At 39.2% G+C, this 20,715-nt stretch overlaps 1 protein-coding gene across 3 annotated transcripts; it reads left to right on the forward strand.

Annotated features, from left to right (window-relative positions):
* The first annotated feature begins 34 nt into the window (after positions 1 to 34).
* On the forward strand, positions 35 to 20,343 carry plcd4a (phospholipase C, delta 4a). Of its 3 annotated transcripts, none has more exons than XM_035944120.2 (17): positions 35 to 375; positions 2,895 to 2,992; positions 3,963 to 4,010; positions 4,142 to 4,300; positions 5,512 to 5,740; positions 5,829 to 5,958; positions 6,049 to 6,280; positions 6,388 to 6,589; positions 7,341 to 7,485; positions 8,458 to 8,610; positions 10,335 to 10,502; positions 12,858 to 13,014; positions 13,143 to 13,259; positions 14,556 to 14,734; positions 16,388 to 16,520; positions 16,605 to 16,754; positions 17,514 to 20,343. In XM_035944120.2, exons 3-17 carry the CDS (start codon positions 3,986 to 3,988, stop codon positions 17,603 to 17,605), a joined length of 2,271 nt encoding a protein of 756 aa, XP_035800013.2. In that variant the 5' UTR covers positions 35 to 375; positions 2,895 to 2,992; positions 3,963 to 3,985; the 3' UTR covers positions 17,606 to 20,343. The 3 variants fall into 3 exon arrangements, with proteins under 3 accessions (XP_035800013.2, XP_054864657.1, XP_035800014.2); XM_055008682.1 differs by having other exon boundaries at positions 4,150 to 4,300; XM_035944121.2 differs by lacking the exons at positions 35 to 375; positions 2,895 to 2,992 and adding an exon at positions 3,756 to 3,845.
* The last annotated feature ends 372 nt before the right edge of the window (positions 20,344 to 20,715 follow it).

A 20,715-nucleotide genomic window follows, 5' to 3' on the forward strand; every position in this document is an offset into this window, starting at 1 on the left:
TTATTTGACAGCTTAAATCTCTGTACATCAGATGCCTTTTTAAGTGTTTATATGTGATGGTTATATATTGTAATGTCAGTTTTTTTTCCGGTATCCTGCAGCCATACTTCCAACACAAGATTCAGGTAAATTATGCAGCTAGTAACTGACGTATTCTGCAGCAGAGAGAGGTATTGATTGTTTTTTTATTTTTTTAATATACATTTATATAAACTTGTAGTCTTCAGTTCCAACCTCAGCTTACATGTTAAAAGTCTGCCCACTTGTTTGCTCCTGTATAGACCAGCCTGATGCACCAGATGGAGGCACCAGAATCCCTCTTGCTGCTCTTGAACGCAGCATCTTTTGGCTACAGGAAAGATTTCCATGACTCAGGTATGACTCATAAAAATGCTGAATTAATTCATTCAAATACATGAATTAAATACAATCCAATAAACGTCTCAGCCTGGTTTGCTCAGGTGCTGTAGAGGTTAAAATGAGAGGTTCACCTTGGATGTTTAAAGACTACAGTTCTTTTTCTGAGTAAAAATCCATCCCAAAGTTGAGCTGTAGTTATTATCAGGCTTTAGATTGGGAATTTTTGAGAACTTCGTGCTTTAGACGCTGTAACTTCTGAAAATACACTCAAATCTAAGCATCCATGATGTTTCTACACTCAGCTTTTTGCTTTGGCTGTTAGCTGTTCAACAAACTAGGCGCCGCTGGGACGTCTGGTATGAATGATTTCAAGTCACCTTTTGTAGAGGTTGCTGCTGGGTACTGTAGTTTTTGTGCTTGAGGTCATTGTGAGGGAACCCCTCCATTTTAGTCTTGGCTTGGTCTGTGTAATATGAGGCGGCAAGCTGAGCTGAAGCTGTGAATTATTCAACAGTCCGAACCTGAGCAGGGAGCACAGGTGAAGACCGCAGAGAGAAGAGAATATTCATATTCTAAACTTACCAGCTTTGGCGTGGAAGCTCTCAGGTGCATAAGTGATGGCAGTAATGACTCCAGAGGTAAACTGGGAGCCGTTTGTTAATTTGAGGTTGAACCTGCTGCTAAACTGGGTTCATCAGGGTTTGGTTTGTGGGTCTTGGTAACGTGAGACGGTTGGCTCTGTGTGGTGGAGCTCTGCTGGTTCTCCACCTGACATTATGAGACAGAGGTGGTCTTTGGCCAAATCTGGAGGAAACTTGCCAAGTATTACCCTCTGCCAATGGAACGGCTGCCAGACTCGAGTGGAAAACACTAATTCAGTGTTGCCAACATTGAGGGACATGATTGGTCTGAGAATTAGGTGTTGCAAACTCAGTCTCCCTGTATGTCACCTGAAAAGGTTGACTGATAAATATTTAATAATTGAGTTTCAAAGAACAGTAACTTTTTTCATCAAATATACATAAATACATCATGTCTTTTACCTGTGTATATTACATAAACTTTGATTTGAATGTACAGAAGAAGTGAAGATTTATGCAAGTTCGATTTCAATATTGCAGGGGTCACAACTCCCAGTGACATATCATTTGTGCTTTAATAGCATGAAATGCAGACTAAAAACTCTCTCTACTTTTGTGTCATTGTGTTTTAAAGTCAAATTCAAACCCCTAAAGTTGTAAAAATGTGAACTTTACTGTTCACAGACTTTTGGAGGGCATAGCCACGCAAAGAAAATTTCAGCGTTTGTACACATACTCACATGGTGTACATACACATGCATCTATTGCATACAGTAAACATTTATTTGCATACATGACAGTGTTTATAGATTTTAAGTTAAAATAAAGTGAGGATGCCATAAAAATGCTGTCAATGAACCTTATTGAAATTACTGCAAAACAAAGACAAAGAGACAAAACAGCAACAGAGACAAATCAACTACAAAGAGACAAAATTACTGCAAAGAGACAAAACAGCAACAAAGAGGCAAAACAACTACAAAGAGACAAATAGCAACAAAGAGACAAGGCAGCTACAAAGAGATAAAGTAACACCAAAAAGACAACCTGACTACAAGAACAACTCAACTACAGAGACAAAACAGTTGCAAAAAGACAAAACAGCAACAAAGAGACAAAAGAGCTACAAAGACTACAAAGATACAAAACAGCAATAAAAAGACAACATAACTACAAAGAGACAAACTGACTACAAATGCAAATCAACTACAAAGAGACAAAACGGCAATAAAGAGACAAAATAACTACAAAGAGACAAAACAGTAACAAAGAGACAAAACAACGAAAAACAACAGCTACAAACAGACAAAATAACTACAAAGAGAAGACAGAAACCACAAAATGATTACAAAGAGGCAAAATGAATGCAAACGGAAAGAAACAGCTACAAAAAGATGTAATGATTTCTTAGGAGGGAAGAAAACAGGCACCAAACAGCGACAAAGATAACTTCAAAGACAAAATGACCAACAACAAAACGACAACCAAGGGAAGACAACAACCCCAAGTTTGGACACCATGAATAGTTTATGTTAATGAACTTCATACAAAATGCAATAAATAAACAAATCTTCCATTAAGTTAGCATTTTTGTCCGTGTTCTCTGTTTTTAATCTCTTGAACAGGGTGTGCAGCCTGCTTTTCTTCCTAAATACCTGAATCTAATTTACAGCTCAGGGAGTGTGTCCATGTCGTAACTAAAGATTTCACCCCGACCATATATTGTATAATGCAAAGCTAAAGATCCTGTCGCTTCTCCTGATCTGAGGACGGTAATGAAGACAGCTCTCAGGACAGGTCAAGAAATGCTAAACAGGGCCAAACAGGCGAGGATGCAACAGGTTAGAAAGGATCTAGAGAGGGAGGGAGGGAGGGAGGGAGGGGGTGAGGAGGAGGGACGGGCGAGTGTCACAGTAGTGTTGACTCAGTTGTTGCTTGCGTTGATCACTGCAGCGTGGCATGCAGAGGAGCAGCAGCAGTAACCAGGCCGGCCATATGATCTGTTCCAGCTCTGCAGCAGCGACCGGGACTCAGAGATGATCCTGCAACAGGTCAGATACACTTTATGGATCTTTTTCCTCCTTTGTTATCTTTTATAGTCCGTCTAGTCTAATAATTCAACATTTGGGTGGATTTAACCTGCAAGAAAACATAGAATCATCTGCATGTTGTTGCTTTTTCAGTAAAATGCTGCATCTTGTTATTCAGCCAGATTGTTTTTCTATAAGTACAAAGACATATTCAACCTTTCCTGTGCACTGTTGGCTTCGTTGTGTAAGTGTGAGGTGCATATATAATGTAGACATACCACATGTGACACTGCAGCTGACATTTTGTCCCTTTAAAACCGAATATTTTCATTCAGAACTCCTTATTTTGACTTTTTCGTTTGTTTTATGTTGCACTTTTGTGTGCATTATCTGTCTTTTAATCAATTTAAAACATCTTACTTTAGCCTGTTTTGTGTATCGCAGACAAGGTGGTTTTGTTCAGTTAATATTGTTTGTTAGATATTCTGCACAAAAGAATGAACTCTGTTGAAGGCATAAATGACGGGTTTGTCATTTTGGATCGGTGTGGAGTTAATTCAGGCCGGGAGTGAAAGGTGGCGGGGATTTTGGAAGATTAGTTGGCTTAGAGAGCTCGACACAGCCTCGGAACAAAAAGTGCAGGACAGGACAGAATGCGAGTGAAAACATAACAGATCAGCTTAACAGGTCGCCTGGTGTCATTGTAAATAGCAGGAGGGTTGAATAATGAGGCTGGGATTGGCGTCTGATGCATCCAGTGGAGGTTTTGTTTGGTCGGAGGGCAGAAGGTCTCAGAGCAGCTGTTTATTCGAGTGTCGTTTTTAGTTGACGAGGGAAATCGAACAGAATGCAAAGAGATAAAACAGCTACATATGTAAGTACAGAGTATTTCTTGGCTGAAAGTATTAATTAGACTTCTTGTTTCAGGTTTTATTTTGCAATGAGTGGTGATTTTCAATTCCACTTTCCCCTGTTGTGGTCTGGTCTTTAGATGGCAGCGTGAGAAGACAACGAATGGCTTCCACAGGCGGTGTCCTCCGTAAGTCATGTTAACTTTTCTTTCTTCTGCATTAGCTGCATTCAGATATTAAACTGAGGATAATCTGTATAAATTCTTGACTACTCATTGAATGAAACTAGAACAGCTTATTGGAATGAGCCTCTGTTCAGGTATTCAGGGGGATGATAACCTCCAGTCCATGCTGGTGGGGACGGTGATGAGGAAAATCAAGTCTCGAACCTGGAAGAAGCAGCGATATTTCAAGTTGCAGGAAGACTGCATGACCATCTGGTACAAGTCCAAGAAGGCTGGCAACACACACTCCACATGTAAGAACACACACACAGTAACTAAACACAGTAAAATACAGCAGTGGGAAACCTAATAAACCTATTCCAGAGCAGACAGTTTGACTTATTATAAACTGAAAAGCACGTAGTTACCTAGAATGAGCAATTCTCGGAGTGATTGCAGAAAGGTATGGCGGATTTCTTGCTGCAGCTTTAATTATGTTTTATCATGTTTTGCTTTTTCCCCAAAGTCTGAGGCAAAGAACAAAAATGACTTCCATAACACATGTTTGGTTACTTCTTGTTTGCTAATGGGCAGCTGTGGCTTAGGTGATAGTGTCCACTAACTGCGAGGTTGGTTGTTCAATCATGGCCCCTCAGTGTGTCATGGGACGCTTGCATGGCAGCTTTACCAACATAGGCTGAGAGCAGGTGAATGATAAACATAAAGCGCTTTGTACAACCTAGCTATAGCTAAAAGGTGCCATTGACTATGATGATTTTTACACCACAGAGTCCTGTAATCTTGTGGAAGTGTTGAATTCAAATGACGCCCTTATGCCAGTATTTGAGCACAGAAATTCTGGCATCGTAAATTTGAGACTCAAAGGCTGCTGCACTATTCACTGAACTACAAAGACAAGCAACGTGCAACTTCAAAACTCTGTATTTTATTGAAGAAAAGTGCATTTGCTTTGAGAATTAAGATATTTAGCTGAAATGTGGATACTTTTAGGTCGAACTTAAGAATAAAAATATAAAGCAAGAAGACAAACAGGAAGACACATATTGCAAGATTGAGAATCAGTAAGCTGAGGAGCTGCAGAATTACTGTTAGCACAATGCCATAGATAAAGCTTGTAGCTACGTTTTGATCCTGACTATGTATGTGTAGAGATAAATCTGGACCATTTTTGGGAGTGCTAGAACATTTTATTCTGCCCTCCAAAAGCCATTGCTCCACACTCACTTGACACACTAATGAAATCTCCAAAAACTTAAGAATTTAATGAATTCAGTGAAGTGTGTGCTTGGGTGTATATCAGAGTAGTAAACCATGTTGAATTCCATTGTATGGAATTCAACATGGTTTAGAAGCATCAAATTGATTTTCTTGTATTTGACGATTGGACCTTGGCCAAGAATAGCGTTCCAATATAGAAACTACCTGGGCATTACCTGAGCACATTGAGTATATTACACTATACATGACATAAAAGATTAATGCCATCCAACTTCTTTATCCCCAGTTTCTGTGGGCGATGTGGAGGCCATACGAGAAGGCCACCAGAGCGAGGTGCTCCTCAGCATCGCAGATGAGTTCCCAGCTGACCGATGCTTCACGCTGGTCTTCCGAGGTCGCAGAGGCAACCTGGACCTGGTGGCTGAGTCTGCTGAGGAAGCACAGTCCTGGATCAAGGGCATGAAGAAGCTGATTGAGAATCTGGAGAACATGGGGGAGAGGGAGAAGCTGGACCAGTATCCTTCGCTAATAGTCAAAGGCAAAATTATCAGATTTAACCGTCTATCTTTTCCAAATCTATCTTTCCTTATGAGTTGTACCCAGATGGATCGGTGACTGGTTCAAGAAGGCCGACAAGAACAATGATGGCAGGATGAACTTCAAGGAAGTGCAAGATCTGCTGAAGATGATGAATGTGGACATGAACGAACACCACGCTCATCGTCTTTTCACCGTGAGACCCCCCGACTGAAACACATAAACTACAGCCGTTCCTGTCATTTAAGGATTCGACATCCAGTTTGTTTCCTTTCTCTTTTCTCAGATGGCTGATAAGTCCCAGTCGGGCAGCCTGGAGGACGATGAGTTTGTGCTGTTCTACAAAATGTTGACCCAGCGAGAAGACGTCCTGAGGGTTTTCCAGGTGTACACAGCTGATGGTCAGAAGCTTTCACAGAGCGACTTGGAGGACTTCCTGAGAGAGGAGCAGCTGGAGGGAGGTGATATCCAAAAACATGCCAAGCAGCTCATTGAACGCTACGAACCCTCAGACACAGGTACACAGACTGTAAATCAGACTCTAGGTGTTTTTTTTGATGCTGTTACCGTTAAAAGTTGAGTGGTGAGTGAGAATGATCTGACACCACCCTTGCTGTATTTCCAGCCAAGGTGCTGAACGCCATGACATTTGACGGCTTCTTGATGTACCTCGGCTCCGCTGAAGGCTCCATCTTCAACCCACAGCGGAGGGGCGTCTTCCAGGACATGGGCCAGCCGCTGAGCCATTACTTCATCTCCTCGTCCCACAACACCTACCTGATGGAAGACCAGCTCCGGGGACAGAGCAGCGTGGAGGGATACATCAGGTAACGCTGCAGGAATGACTTCACAAGGCTTGCTAGTCGACTACTTGTGTGGTAAAGTTGCTGGGATGCCAGACAGCAATTTATACTCTAGAGGGCTATTTTTATGTAAATTTAAATGGTAGGATGTGGCTTATTTGCTTCCTTCTGTTCTTTCAATGGTTGGCACTGTCAGAAAGGTTTGGAATTAATCAGTGATTCAAATTCATGTGTCAAAGTCCTCTAAATTCTTCACAAAACCACCGAATTATTGACTAGGAAACAAGTAATTGGAGGAAAATGCTCAGATCTTCCCTTAAAACCCTTAATCTCAGAGTGACACCTAAGACATACCAGAACATGATGATATTCATGTCTAAATCTGCTCAGAAATACCAAAAATGACTCAAAAACTGAACAATATCCGGTTTATAGCTTGCCTAAACATACATTTATGTGAATAATTTCTAAGATGATTTTGTCTAAATCCATTTGTGTGACCACATTTCCTAGATTTCAGTGTTTCCTCTGCTCCACTGAGCCTCTCTGGGGTAATGAGATGTACTGTGATGTTGCCCAATCTTCCACCATTCACTGGTTTTGCAACGCTCATTAATAAAATAAAGAGGGACTCCTTACGTCACAATGATTAATTCTGTTTCATCAAATTTATTAATGCAAACATCGCTCTATTAATAGCATCAGCAAAGGAGATTAGGTCAGCCGGTGTATGTTCTACCCCCTCTTTGACCCTGACCCTGTCCTTGCTGCTCAGGGCTTTGAATCGCGGCTGCCGATGTGTGGAAGTTGACTGCTGGGATGGTGCCAACGGAGAGCCCATCGTCTATCATGGACACACTTTAACCTCCAAGATACTCTTCAAGGATGTGGTCACTGCAGTGGGCAACTACGCTTTTAAGGTAGAATCGTCAGTGGTGGTTGTGCCACTTTGTAGATTTTTGGAGAAGTGTAGAATTGAATGCCGAGTTTTTGGTTGACATCTTCCAGAGCTTGTGACAAACCTAACTTGACATCATGGAATGTTGCTAGTAGGGGTAATTTATTTTGCATCCATTGTTTGCTCATAACTTCAACATTAAGGTAGTTGCATGTCTTGTCTGAAAGGTGAAGTTTAAACATTTATTCGAAGACCATGTTTTGTGATTGGCACCAATAGAAGCCTGTATGGTGCCATCAATAATTTTTTTTTTGCATTTATGGCCATTATAGTTGAAACCACTTCAATAATGGTCCCACCTGGAAGAGTTATATATCATTGTTACTGGACTAAAAGAAAAATCGTGGTTTTCCTACTCATAGTGCTTCAAATATTTTTATGAAAAGTCTTAGTTCCAACACCTGTAAGCAAAAAAATTACAGATTTTACTTATTAACATACACAGGAAAAGAATCAGACAAATATGAGATGGTCAGGTGTGAATGTACCGGTGAAAGATGATCTCAAAGGTCCGGGCAGAACTTTTCAAGAGCTCCAAGCGTGTTTTGTAATCCCCTCATGCTGGCAGTGCAATTGTTATTTCTTTCACTGTTCTGTAAAGCTGCATCAACAAATCACTCAGTGCCTCATTTTATGTTTGTAAGAGGGAGTACAACTGTGCAATGACATCCAGAGAATGCCAACCTCATGCCAAACCCAACAGCACCAGGTTCACATGCATGTCATAGTCTGCTGTGTCTGAGTGTCTGTCTGCACCTGAATGTTGTGGCCTCGTGACCTCTTGTCCGTCCATCTGCTGGTCTTTCAGCCAGCCAGGCACAACCCGCGGGTGTATGGCAGCGGCGTATCAGTTTTCCGCTCGATAATGCTCTCCAGTGTTAAATTACAATCTCGCTCGCTCCCTCCCTTCATTCTACCCTCCTCCTCCATCCAGGTATCGGAATATCCAGTCATCCTGTCCATCGAGAACCACTGCAGTGTGGAGCAACAGAGAGTCATGGCCCAACACCTCAACCACATCCTCGGTGACAAGCTGCTGAAAAGCACATTGGACGGCAAGGCCCCCATCGGGCTGCCGTCTCCTGAGGTGAGCCGTCTCACTCACCCTGTGTGGTACCGGATGGTTTAACTGTAAAGAAAGGAGGAGTTTATTGGTTTAGTGAAGAAGATTTTCTCTCAGAGCATAATCGTGTAGAGAGCAAGATAGAGTCGCATCACAATACCTCCACTGATGATTTTTTCTGTCAGCTCACACACCAGCAGTGTTTGATGAGCGACATTAAAGATTGATACATGTCATCACTTCTGGATACGCCATTGTTCTATTTCCAGTATTAAAGTATGTCAGCTTTCCAAAAGAGCAGCAGTTCTGTCACATATGCTTCTTGTGCACATTCAGACACTCCACCATGACTACTTCTTCTGCTAGCATGACGCTATCAGGATCAATTAGGGGTCATATAGCTGATGCAAATGAAGACTTGGACCCATCAACGTATCCACATTTTGATGCATTTATGTCCACTTCTGTGCTGTTCTTTAATTGGAATTAGAAAATTTTGTTTCATAAATCAAACTTTAACGTAACTTAGTGCTAAATTAGAAGCTAGCTAAACATGCTATCTCCTCAGTTAGCCATAGGTGATAGCATCTGGTGTGGGGAAGCTAAATTAGAAGAATCTGACTATCAGTTAGCCAATAAATACAAAGCATATATTAATAAGCATATGCCTCAACACCAGAGACATCTGAGGCTTAAGGCGTTATCTTTATAGATTGTCCATACCAACATCCATCCCAATCCCGTGAACAGGATATCTCTTCAATCCCTGGAGGGGATTTCTTCAGATTTGGCACAAATGTTCCCTTGGACTCTATGATTAATTGATTAGATTTTGGTGGTAAAAGGTCAAATTCCTCTTGTTCATCCCTTTCTGGAGAACTTGAAATGTCAGGAAGATCTTTAAGAAACTTCTTCAAATCTGGCTCAAATATTTACTTGGATTCTTGGACAAACTGATGAGATTTTGGTGATCAAAGTCAAGGTCACTGTGATCTCATGTCTGTCCCAATCTTGTGAACAAGATAAATCAGGAATTTCTGGAGAGATTTCTGTTACATCTTGCACAAATGTCCATTTGGAGTCAAAGTTTTAGAGTTTGATGATTGAGGGTCACTTTCAAAGTGACCTCAGAAAACACATTTCTGACCATAAATCAAAAAAATTGTGTGAAATTCATAGCATAATTTTACAAATGTGTCTAATAGGATAAAATGGTGAAATTATAGCATTTTAAATCCAGAAGGTCAAGTCTTGAACTTGCATTTCACTGGCTGATGGAGGCTGTAATTCTAGTTCAATGCAAAATGACAGTACAGGAACGGTCCAGATGTGTGTCTAAACATTGTCTCAACTTTCTTTCAGTTTTTTAGGACTCAGAAGCAAAGCTACTGAGACATATCATCACTGTGTTCATTTAACTTAACCACTGGTAGCACATCCTTGTCAAAATGATACTCAAATGAGTTTCAAGTTATCAAATGCCTATGCAAAGTAGTTCATGGGTATTATGGTGCTGAACTATGTCTGCTGATTCTGATCTTTGTAACATACATTCAGTAACATCATCAGTTCAATTTAACTTACTCAACGCCCAAACCATTGTTAAAGTTTTATTTAAAAAAAGAATATATGTGGTAGAAGATGACAAAGTACTCCAGAGCAAACTACATTTGGTGGATATTTTGTATGAATTCTTTAAAAATCAAACTTCAGGTTGACAGTGCATTTTCATTTTTCTTCTTTGTTAGGATCTTAAGGGGAAGATTCTCGTGAAGGCGAAGAAAATTGGAGGTCTCGAGGAGACCTTCAATGGGATGGTGGAAGACTCTCTAACCGGGGAGGTCAGCGATGAAGACGAGGCGGCAGAAATAGACGAAAATAACCTTCACCGTGAGAGTGTCCGTCGCAGGCTGAAGGTAGGTCTGGTTTTTCATTACGTATCAGTCCAACTATTTTGCCTCAGATCCAGACAGTGTATTAAACACAGTCTGGTATCGATGCAGAATCTGTCTTCAGGTATTTCTTGGCCCAAACTTGATCCTTCAGCTCGTGAATCAAACTCACTGCTGGTCGTGTTTCAGCCTTCTTTACCTTGAACGCGTCTCTGAGCACAACTTGTACTTGAATTCGCGACGTTTCTTTGCAATCCTGTAAGCTCTTCAAAACTAAACGTTTGATCGTCTGGTTGCTACAGCTCAATAATTTGCGAGAGTCTTGTTTGCCAAAAATATCTGACATTGCGTAGTGATAGTGAATGTTGATATCTTCAAATATGCCGACTAATCGCAGCCCTACTTGCAACTTAGAGCATCATCAAAGCAAAACTAAAAGTCAAAGAATGTGGATATTTTTGGTGGCGTGTTTAGCAGAAAGCCACTCGAGAGACACCCTTGGAATGTGTTTGCCTTTTTTTTTATCCAGCGGAAAAGGATTGCATAAACTTCTGTCATTCCTCATGAAAAATGGAGAGGATTGAAGGGCAGGGAGCAGACACTGGGTGTTAGATAAGGTGATCTGTTTACACAGTGAGAGACAGACGCTGGGAGGAAAGAGAGAATGAAGGTTCATCACTGAGCCGCCACTCGTGACTCTGATGTCTCCTGCCGCAGACATGCAGCTTGGAATTGAGCTCCGCTGAGTTCTCTGAAAACAGACCGAAAGGACGAGACGATTTCATGCCTTCAGTCATAGCTGTGAAAGGCCAAGATGGGCTTTGTTCTGCAAGGTTGTACAGTCTCCAAATAAACTGCAGTTATTAATCACCTCTGTTGGTAAAAACTAAACTCTTAAGTCTCTAATTTGGCTTTGAATGTAAAATCATGTGCATTTTAGAAAACATTCCAATAAACCACATGAAATCATCTTGATCAGTAACATTAACCCTCCTGTTGTCTTGCGAGACAAATTGACCCGTTTTAAAGTTTGAAAATGTGGGAAAAAAAATATATTTTCACAGTGAAACTTCTGATGTCCACATTTTCAACATTTTTGGGAAATTTGTGAACATTTTTGGTGGAAAAAAAATGTAAAAAAAAAAAATGTTTCTTTAAGAACATTCACAAAAAAATCTACCAAAATACAGCGAATTTCACTGTTAATGTTATTTTCATTGATTAAAACTGCTTTTCTTTCAAAAATAAGGACATTTCTAAGTGACCCCAAACATTTTAACAGTAGTGTATGTACATGTAATATTGGTTTTGTATTGATTTTTCACATTTCTGAGTGTGGGATTCTAGAGGATGCTGAACGCACCTCTTAGTCCGGTGCGGCAAACTAAGTGTGTAAAGGAGTCATTGGGCACTTAGAGTCATGTTTATTGATAAGCATCTGAGAAGCATGAAACGCCACACCAGGAATCCTGTCAACACAGTCATCAGAGGTGAGGCCAGTGTCGAATTTGGCAGCGATGCGAGCTCTACGGTGCCTCTGCTGATGGTTTAAGTGTCTGGAGATGGCTGTGTGTCTGTCTGGTAGACGGGTGAAGGTGGTGGTGGTGGTGGTGGTGAGGTGGGGGGGATGCCCTGTATCCTGGGTGTACCAGCCAGATCAACTTTCATGTGGAAGCAGGCAGCTGTTTGCAGGCTCCGCTGTTCCTCTGCTGTTTGAGCCGCCACGCCTCTGATCCGTACGGTCATGGAAGCTTCCCTGGCAGCGCACCTGCTTCTGCTTGGCATTGTGGTCCCGTATCGCTTACACAATTCAAGAGGGGGGTTGTCTCGAGGTTTTGATATGCGACAGTGCTTCCACCCGCAACAGGATTCCTTTGCATCACAAGGTTTTACCCTATCAGGATGTGTTCAGGACCCAAGCAGCATTCAGCTGATGTGAATGCAGAGCCAGTTCAGGGGTCGAACTCAAGGAGGCTCGTGTGATTTGAGTGTGTTAATAATCCACACAAGTTTAAATGCCCGATCTTTCAACCAAATGCTCAGATAAGCGATTAAACATCTTAAATTTAATAACTGTTGCTTTTGACTTGAGTGACCCTTGGTGTTGAGCTGATCTTACAGCTGTTTCTTTAGTTGGAAAACGAACATTTCAGAGCAATGCAGGAAGGATTTGGAATGAGGAAGATAGAAAAATAACCATAAAACAAACACAACACAAGTACTTTTGTGAAAATTCTGATACTTTTTTTTACTCATTCTGCTGCACAAACTCTCCAAAGAGAGCTATGTGACTGCTGGTCAGCGAGTATAGCACATAAAAACAGGAAACTACTGGTCATCTTCTACTTTTTTTCATCCTTTTTCTCTTTATTTCCACAGAAGTCAAAACAACGTCTGTCCAAAGAGCTCTCCGACTGTGTTGTTTACTGCAAAAGTGTCCACTTCAGTAGCTTCAAACACTCTCGCATCCACTCCAAGTTCTATGAGGTGGTGTCTTTCACAGAGTCTAAAGCCCGAAAACACCTGAGAGAGGCTGGTGAGTCCAGTTCAATGCTCCCTCTTTCACAAATATATGTTTTTGATATTCAGTATTCATAGTTTATTTTCAAATCCAGCCTCAGTCACACCTTTAACTATCCTTCTGATGTATTATCTCCACTTCAGGGGCAGAGTTTGTGCACCATAACTCGCGACAGCTGACCAGGGTTTATCCCACTGGCTTCCGAACTGACTCCTCCAATTTTAATCCTCAGGAAATGTGGAATGCCGGGTGCCAAATTGGTGATTGCAACTGAGAGACAGATTTCACTCGATTTCAAGCAGGCTTCCTTAGACTCTTCCTCTCAGATCATTTGCTTTATGACCACTACTGTTTTTACTATTAATGCTGCACTGGGCCAAATTTTTGCAGATTTGTTCTTTACAGCTGGCTAAATTTTGAAATTTCTCAACATGTTTTAGTATTCAGACTATAAAAAAAGCAGTAGACTATACCATTTTGGCCCTAAAACCCTTAAAAACCTGCTGAGAGCATTGAAAAGCATGTGATCTTTCAAAAAATGGTGAAAATTACACCATTTATCAGAGACAGGAACTATAACAAAAAAAAGAGTGATGGGATTTTTTAACTTTCAGATTGTCCTTCAATGAATCATGCACCATTTAGGTAAAGATGCAGATAATTTGGGGGAAAAAAAGATGAAAAAAGAAAGCGTTGCCTGATGTGACAGATGTTGCAGACCACTGTTCATTCGCTGGGATAAGATGCAGCTTTTGGAGCTGTCCATGGTGCTGAACTGCCTGTTTCTGCATTGAGCGCTGTCCTTGGGCTGCTTCTTCTTTTTCAAACACGACAAAGCAAAATGAAGTTACCATTGATGTCTAATTCAATCTTTCTTTTATTCTCCCTGGACATGTCATATTAATTTCATCTAATCATTTGAGACATTGATAGAAAGTACAAACAATGACATAACCTCAGGGGAACTGGCCATGTAATGGAATAATACGCAGAAAAGCATTTTTGCCCCACATGTACCAATGCAGTCCTGCATAAATGGTAGTAATAGTAATAATAGTAATCACTGTTTTTTGATATTCTGTTCACTGCAAAGGTTCATTCTAGGAATGCAAATTTGGAACAATTTCACTAAATGATAGTTGGCAGCCTTATCATAAGATAAGATAAGATGAGATATGATACTATACAATAAGATACTATGCAATACGATAAGATGCGATGCGATACGATGAGATATGATACAATATGATCAGCCTTTATTTATCCCATAGTGGGGAAATTTGTATTATTCGGGCAGCAAAGATAGTGCAAACATTTAGGGAAAACATAGTGAAACTTGCAAACCAGTTGTTCCTCCATAAAATAGTTCAAATGATCTCAGCTGATTGTTTGTGTCTCCTTTTTTCTTACATGAAGTTAACAATCTTAGTTGCAAGTGTGCAACATTTCCCAGTGCAGCTTTAATTCCATTCTTTTCTTGCAATGTGCCTCAATACTTTGTGTTCTAAACTTTGTCAAATTATCCAAAGTAAAGCTTCCTTTTCTCTCCCTCCCAGTTGCGTTGAACTTTCAGACAGCGGGGGACGGAATGGATCTGAACGACGGACTGTTCAGTCAGAACGGTCGCTGTGGTTATGTCCTGAAGCCCGACTTCATGAAGGAAGCTGAGAAGAGGTTTGACCCTGAGACGCCTCAGCAACGGGACCACTACCAACCCATCATCCTCACCATACAGGTACAAGTTTGAGACACTTTATCCATGTACTTATTCATCCCTCCCTGAATCCTGGGCAGTTTCTGGATGTGTTTTTGCTCCTGTGACATTTTCCTTCATTTTTCGCTGCAATATAAAGTCCTTCACCTCTATGGAAACAACACTAGCATTGCTGTAGGTGGAGGGAACTCAAACATGTCTTGTGGAGTAGGATGCAAGTATAGCGTTCACCATGCAGAATGTTTCTTCCAACAATGAGCTCCTCTGTATACTGTTTTTCAGGAATTACAGATTTTTTTTTACTGATTATTTCCATCTTAATCCCTCTAATTTCTTTCCATACTTGTCTTCTCCCTGCTCCATTAAAACACAGCCTGCAGTTCAACCTAAAGATCTCTAAATTTTTGTTTTTGTCATCGCAAATGAGTCGCTCATGGCCTCTAAGTTGCAGTGAGAGGAGCAGATTTTTTTTTTTCTGATGATCTGATGCACATTTTTGGTTAAGTTGTACATCAGAGTAAAGTGGTTTTAATGGAATACAACAATTTTAATTTTAGATTAATTTCTCTGGTGGAGCTGCGCGCTATTTGTGACTAGTTCAAAGACAAATCTGAAATTCCAATAAGTCTTTCTGTTTTTACTGTTTATGACTCTAAATCAGGGGGTGCCAAACATGCGGCCCGCGGGCCAAAACCGGCCCTCCAGAGGGTCCAATCCAACCCACGGCATGACTTTGTAAAATGTAAAAATTACACAGAGATTAACTGCAAATTGCAAATTTGTAAAACTATAAATTTAAAATAATTTCTAGACCATGACAAGTTGTTTTGATCATAAAGTAAAATACTAGATTTGTCATTGTTCTTTCATCATTTTGTGTCTCATTTTTGTAATATTTTGTCTTGTTTTTGTTTTTTTTTGTCTGACTTTTGTCGTTTTGTGTTTCCTTTTTGTCTCACTTGTGTTTTTTGTCATGTTTTTGTTGTTTTGTTTCTTGCTTTTGTCATTTTTTCTCTAGTTTGTGTCATTTGTCCATGCCTTTGTCGCTTTGAAACTTTTTTGTCTAATTTTTTTGCCTTTTTTTTGTTGTTTCGTGTCGTCTCATTTTCTGTCATTTTGTTTCTCGCTTTTGTCATTTTGTGTCTCATTTTTGTCATTTTGTGTCTCATTTTTATAACATTTTTGCTGTTTTTTTGTCTTTTTTTTTGTCTAGCTTGTCATTTTGATCATAACGTAAAGTATTATATAGTTCAGTTCCAGATACCTGTGACTAAAAATTTTGTTCCTTTGTAGACGCTCAGTGATCTGCAAGTTGTAATGTGTAAATGATAAACTGAGGCTGAATGTTGTTGAAATCGAATTTATTTTTCTTAAGAAATTTCAGGTTGTTCATGATGTTTTGCGAAAAGATAGTTCTTTAAATGTGATTATTTTGCCCTAAAACCAAGGAAGAAATTGGAGTTGTGGTCATTTGTAGGTTTTTATGCTGTGATTTTACTGGTCCGGCCCAGTTGAGATGAAACTGGGCTGAATGTGTCCCCTGAACTAAAATGAGTTTGACACCCCTGCTCTAAATCCACCAGCAGATATGAGGATTTATATAGTTAAAGTCTTTTAAAAGTGCCTTAATTTACTACACTGAATGAATTTGTGTCTTTAATGTATGTAATGAAGGTGATCAGCGGCCAGCAGCTGCCCAAAGTCAACATCAAAGAAGGTTCTATCGTGGATCCTCTGGTCCGAGTGGAGATCCACGGAGTTCCCATGGATCAGGCCAAGCAGGAGACCAGATACATCGAGAACAATGGTACATGACTAGAAAGAAATCAACTTTTAATGCGTCACATCTGGCTAAGCTCCACACAGATTTACAGCTCGTCCTTGTTTCCAGGATTCAACCCGGTGTGGTACGACACTCTGCGCTTCACCATCCACACTCCTGAGCTGGCCATGGTGCGCTTTGTGGTGGAGGACTACGATAAAACCTCCAAGAACGACTTCGTGGGCCAGTATACGCTGCCTCTCAGCTGCATGCAGCAAGGTAGGAGTGAAAAACCTTCAATAATATAGCTTCTGCAATGAGCTTTATCTCTCTAAGTGCCAGCTTTGCTGTCACATTTAATGGATAAGTCTGTGGACATTTGTGCAAAAAGATTATAATATAAAACAGTTTAGCGTTTAACCCTCTTGTTGTCCTGCGGGTCAAAATTGACCTGTTTTAAAGTTTGAAAATGTGGAAAAAAAAAATATTTTCACAGTGAAACTTCTGATGTCCACATTTTCAACATTTTTGGGAAATCTTTGAACATTTTTTGGTGGAAAAAAAGAAATGTTAAAAATGTTTCTTAAGAAAATTCACAAAAAAATTATTTTTTTGTGGATGTTCTTAAAGAAAATACTAGAAGTTTTACTGATATATATGGAATCACTTTAGATATTTTTAGGATTTCTTTGGAAGATTTTTACTCATTTTTTGAAAATATTTAGAAGAATTTTCTTGCCAAATTTGGGGGATTTTTTAAAAAATAAAACTTTGAAGGAAAACTTTTGAGGAATTATTGGAATTTTCTTCCTGAAGGTTTTGCAAATTTTCACAAATTTGGGGATTTTTTTTGCTGAATTTTTGGATTTTTTTCAGACAAGGAAACAATATTTTTTGGTGCCCGTAAATGAAGACAACAGGAGGGTTAATAAAGTAGATCCACAGTTTTTCCATCACACTCCACATTTCATTTCTCTTGTCTATAAGTAAGTGAAGAATCCCTGCTGCCTCCTCATCCTTCTGGTTTTGTGTCCTCAGGTTATCGTCACATTCACCTTTTGTCCAAAGATGGAACCAGTATTCCTCCCTCGTCTTTATTCGTTCACATCAGGTTCACAGAACTGGAATAAGAAGCACTTGAAAGAACATTTTTAGCACCTCCTATTCAGTAATGAAATTCTTCCTAACTCTAGAGAATATGTATAGTTCCTGAGATAGTGTTTAATATTATTTGATGTGAATAAGTACTATGCCAAATGTTTAGAGGTTCTTAGGCAGCAGAGGTATATTAGATCTGCATATTTTCTGTTTGTTTTGTTCAGTGTAGTGTGTGTAACCGTGACTGACTTGAACTTTGCTGCTCGTGTTTGATGTATGACGTGTTTCTTCGGAGATGTCGTGCTGCAGAGGAGAACGTGCCACCATGTGTTTGGATCAGGATGTACGGTAGATTTTTCTGTCAGTATTTTCTTTAACAAAGCGGCACTTCAGGCTTTTCACTTCGGTCCAACTGCAAAACTTCAAACGCTGCTGACATTGCAGTTGGCACTCTATATGAAGAATTTGTACATTTGTGTCCATAAAACTCTATAAAAAGATCAAATTCAGTCATACCTTTGGTGATAGAAAAGATTTTAAATACAAATTCCGATTTCATTTCAAACAATATTATATAGACTCTCCAAGCACTTTATCAATAAGTGCAGTCTAATGCAATCTAATCCAACAGCTCTGCTATAAATCAGCAATAGCTGAACTATTTTTCATGCACATATTATTGCCCATATGGTGTTAAATCATGCATTTTACAATGTACAATAATCTGTCTTTTTATAGATTTTTTTGTTTTATTTTACAGTTTTTTCAACATTTTTAAAACTCACAAAAATACATATATACATTTTTAAAAATCTGACTGTAAATGTATGTCTAATGTAAAATATTGCTGAAAATCTGTGAATGAATTACAATCAAATTTCCAAATTAATTCCTTTCAGAAGAAACTTTTAAATTAAAGTTAAACCATTAAAGCGAAACAAAACAAAAAAATACACATGGTCTTGTGTAAAATTTAGGCTGGAAATTAATTCATATCAATATTACTGTATTTTTTATTTTTTACAGTGTATATTTTCCCTTTCATCTTTTTTCCTGTACCTTAGCGTCAGTCTAACTGCACTGAGTTGGACGGCGTGTAATGAGTGGACACTTTTATCTGATATCAGGCTGTATCTATCTATATTGTTGTTGATATTACCAGACAGAAATGCATTAATTCTACTTTATTTTTGCTATTAAGATATAATGAAAAGTGTTTCTAATCTTTGGTCCACACCAGTAACACACAAAACAGTAGAAATAGAAAGTAAAGACTTCATTCATAGCTGTTGTATTGGTTTGCATTAGATTGCACAGATGTTCCAGTTGTTCTCAACCAAGGCTGCAGTTTGATTATTATGATTTTAAACTTGATTTTTCCCACAATCCAGAGTGAAATGCTGCTCTGTCTAAACCCACCCCAAGTGTTTGACCTGCTACTCGTTCTCTTTGGACTTAAGCCGATTGGAGTCTTGCGTTCTTTTTTTTTTTAGTCAATTCTGTATCTGAGATGGAGTTGCTCTAATATCTCCCAATGTCTCCTCAAAGCTCGATGTTTGATCTTCTGATGCTAATGTCTTCACTGTTTATCTGCCTTATCGTTCTGTGGATACAACTGATCCAGGTTCTGCTCTGAGTGCCATGCACTGCTCCTTTAGAAATCTTCATTCGAGCCACGATTTGAAGCTGAGAAAGTCCGTTTTTGCTAAGAAATTCATTTCTTTCACTTAGTTCTGATGCCATCTTTCCTGCTACTATTAACATCGGCAATCCCACGACTTTAATGACTGATTGCTGACATAGAAATTGGGCAGAATTTTTTAAATCCTCAAATTTTCTTATATTTTCCAGACTTAAAATATGGCAGATTTTCGTTGTGGTCAAATAAAAACCTTCTAATTTACTCTATTTTCTGATATATTCAGCAAACAGTTGAACAATAATGACTGCAGCAACTAGAAAAATATCTAAATTAGTGAATTAACTAATTGAGGACAGTGGTGATAACTTTTTTTAAAATAAGTTTTTCAAAATATGTTTTATATGATTTAAGAAAGGCTGTATAGCATTCATTTCTGCACACATTTTATTTCCTTGGACAAACAAAGGATAACTGTGCAGCTGAATGGAGACACTGAAGTCTCAGAAAGTTAAATCTACATTTTCAGAGCTGAACTTGTCACATTTATTATGTCTGATCAAACTCCATTTTTAAACCTGTTTGCGATCTTGATTATAAATTATTATTTGTACCATATATAATTTCCATACTTTACTGAAAATCCAGGTGTTTCTAACCAAGACCCAATATCTTGATGAATGATTGTCACAGCCCTTAAATTTTCAGGGAGTTTGTGCTACATTTCAGCAGCAGTTTCTTTGTTTTACATTTATTTATTCACAGAGATTCTCATCACAAATGTGTTTTTTTAACTGTGGAGCAGCTAGAGGTTGAAGGTAAAGATGCATTATGACGCCTTCCAGTGTTCCCAGTCAGATCAAAGGTGATTTGCTTGAATTTCCTTCCTATTCTTAAGCTAAAAGTCACTATTTAGTGCTGAGTAGTCTTGTGTCATCCCATATATTTTTGTGCTACCCATTTGTGTCAATGTGTTTTCATATGTCTATTTTTGTATAACTAGACACATTCATATGTACTGTACAGCATAGTGCACTGTGTGTTTAAATGAGTATTTGCTTGTTTTTTATTGTAGATAAACCTCATACTCATTTGCCACATTCAGCTGCAAATAAACTTGATTTTCACGTATTTATGCACTTTTTAAAACCCTTCATTTATTTTTGGACTGACGTCTTCTTCAGCTGTGTAATCTGCACATATTTGCCGAGCACAAAAGACACTAGACACTGCAAAGAAGGTGTGAGGTTGCATTGTGCTCGCATTTGATCCCAGCAATGAAGTTATCTGAGCTTTGTAAGAGACACATAAACTTGATTTGCAGCTTAAGGTCAATTAAACCTTAATTTCACTGCACATGAGCCAACTCATTTGCTTAGTCTCGCTAGTTCTAGAAAACATTTATGCTATTCATACTTTTACTTTCAGTAGATATAAACTTCGTACAAGTAAGTAACCATGTTACTTGCATACATGCTTGGTTCTTTTCTGTTCATAGAAAAG

The sequence above is a fragment of the Amphiprion ocellaris genome, chromosome 24 (genome assembly GCF_022539595.1).
Source record: "Amphiprion ocellaris isolate individual 3 ecotype Okinawa chromosome 24, ASM2253959v1, whole genome shotgun sequence".
Taxonomy (NCBI): Eukaryota; Metazoa; Chordata; class Actinopteri; family Pomacentridae; genus Amphiprion; species Amphiprion ocellaris.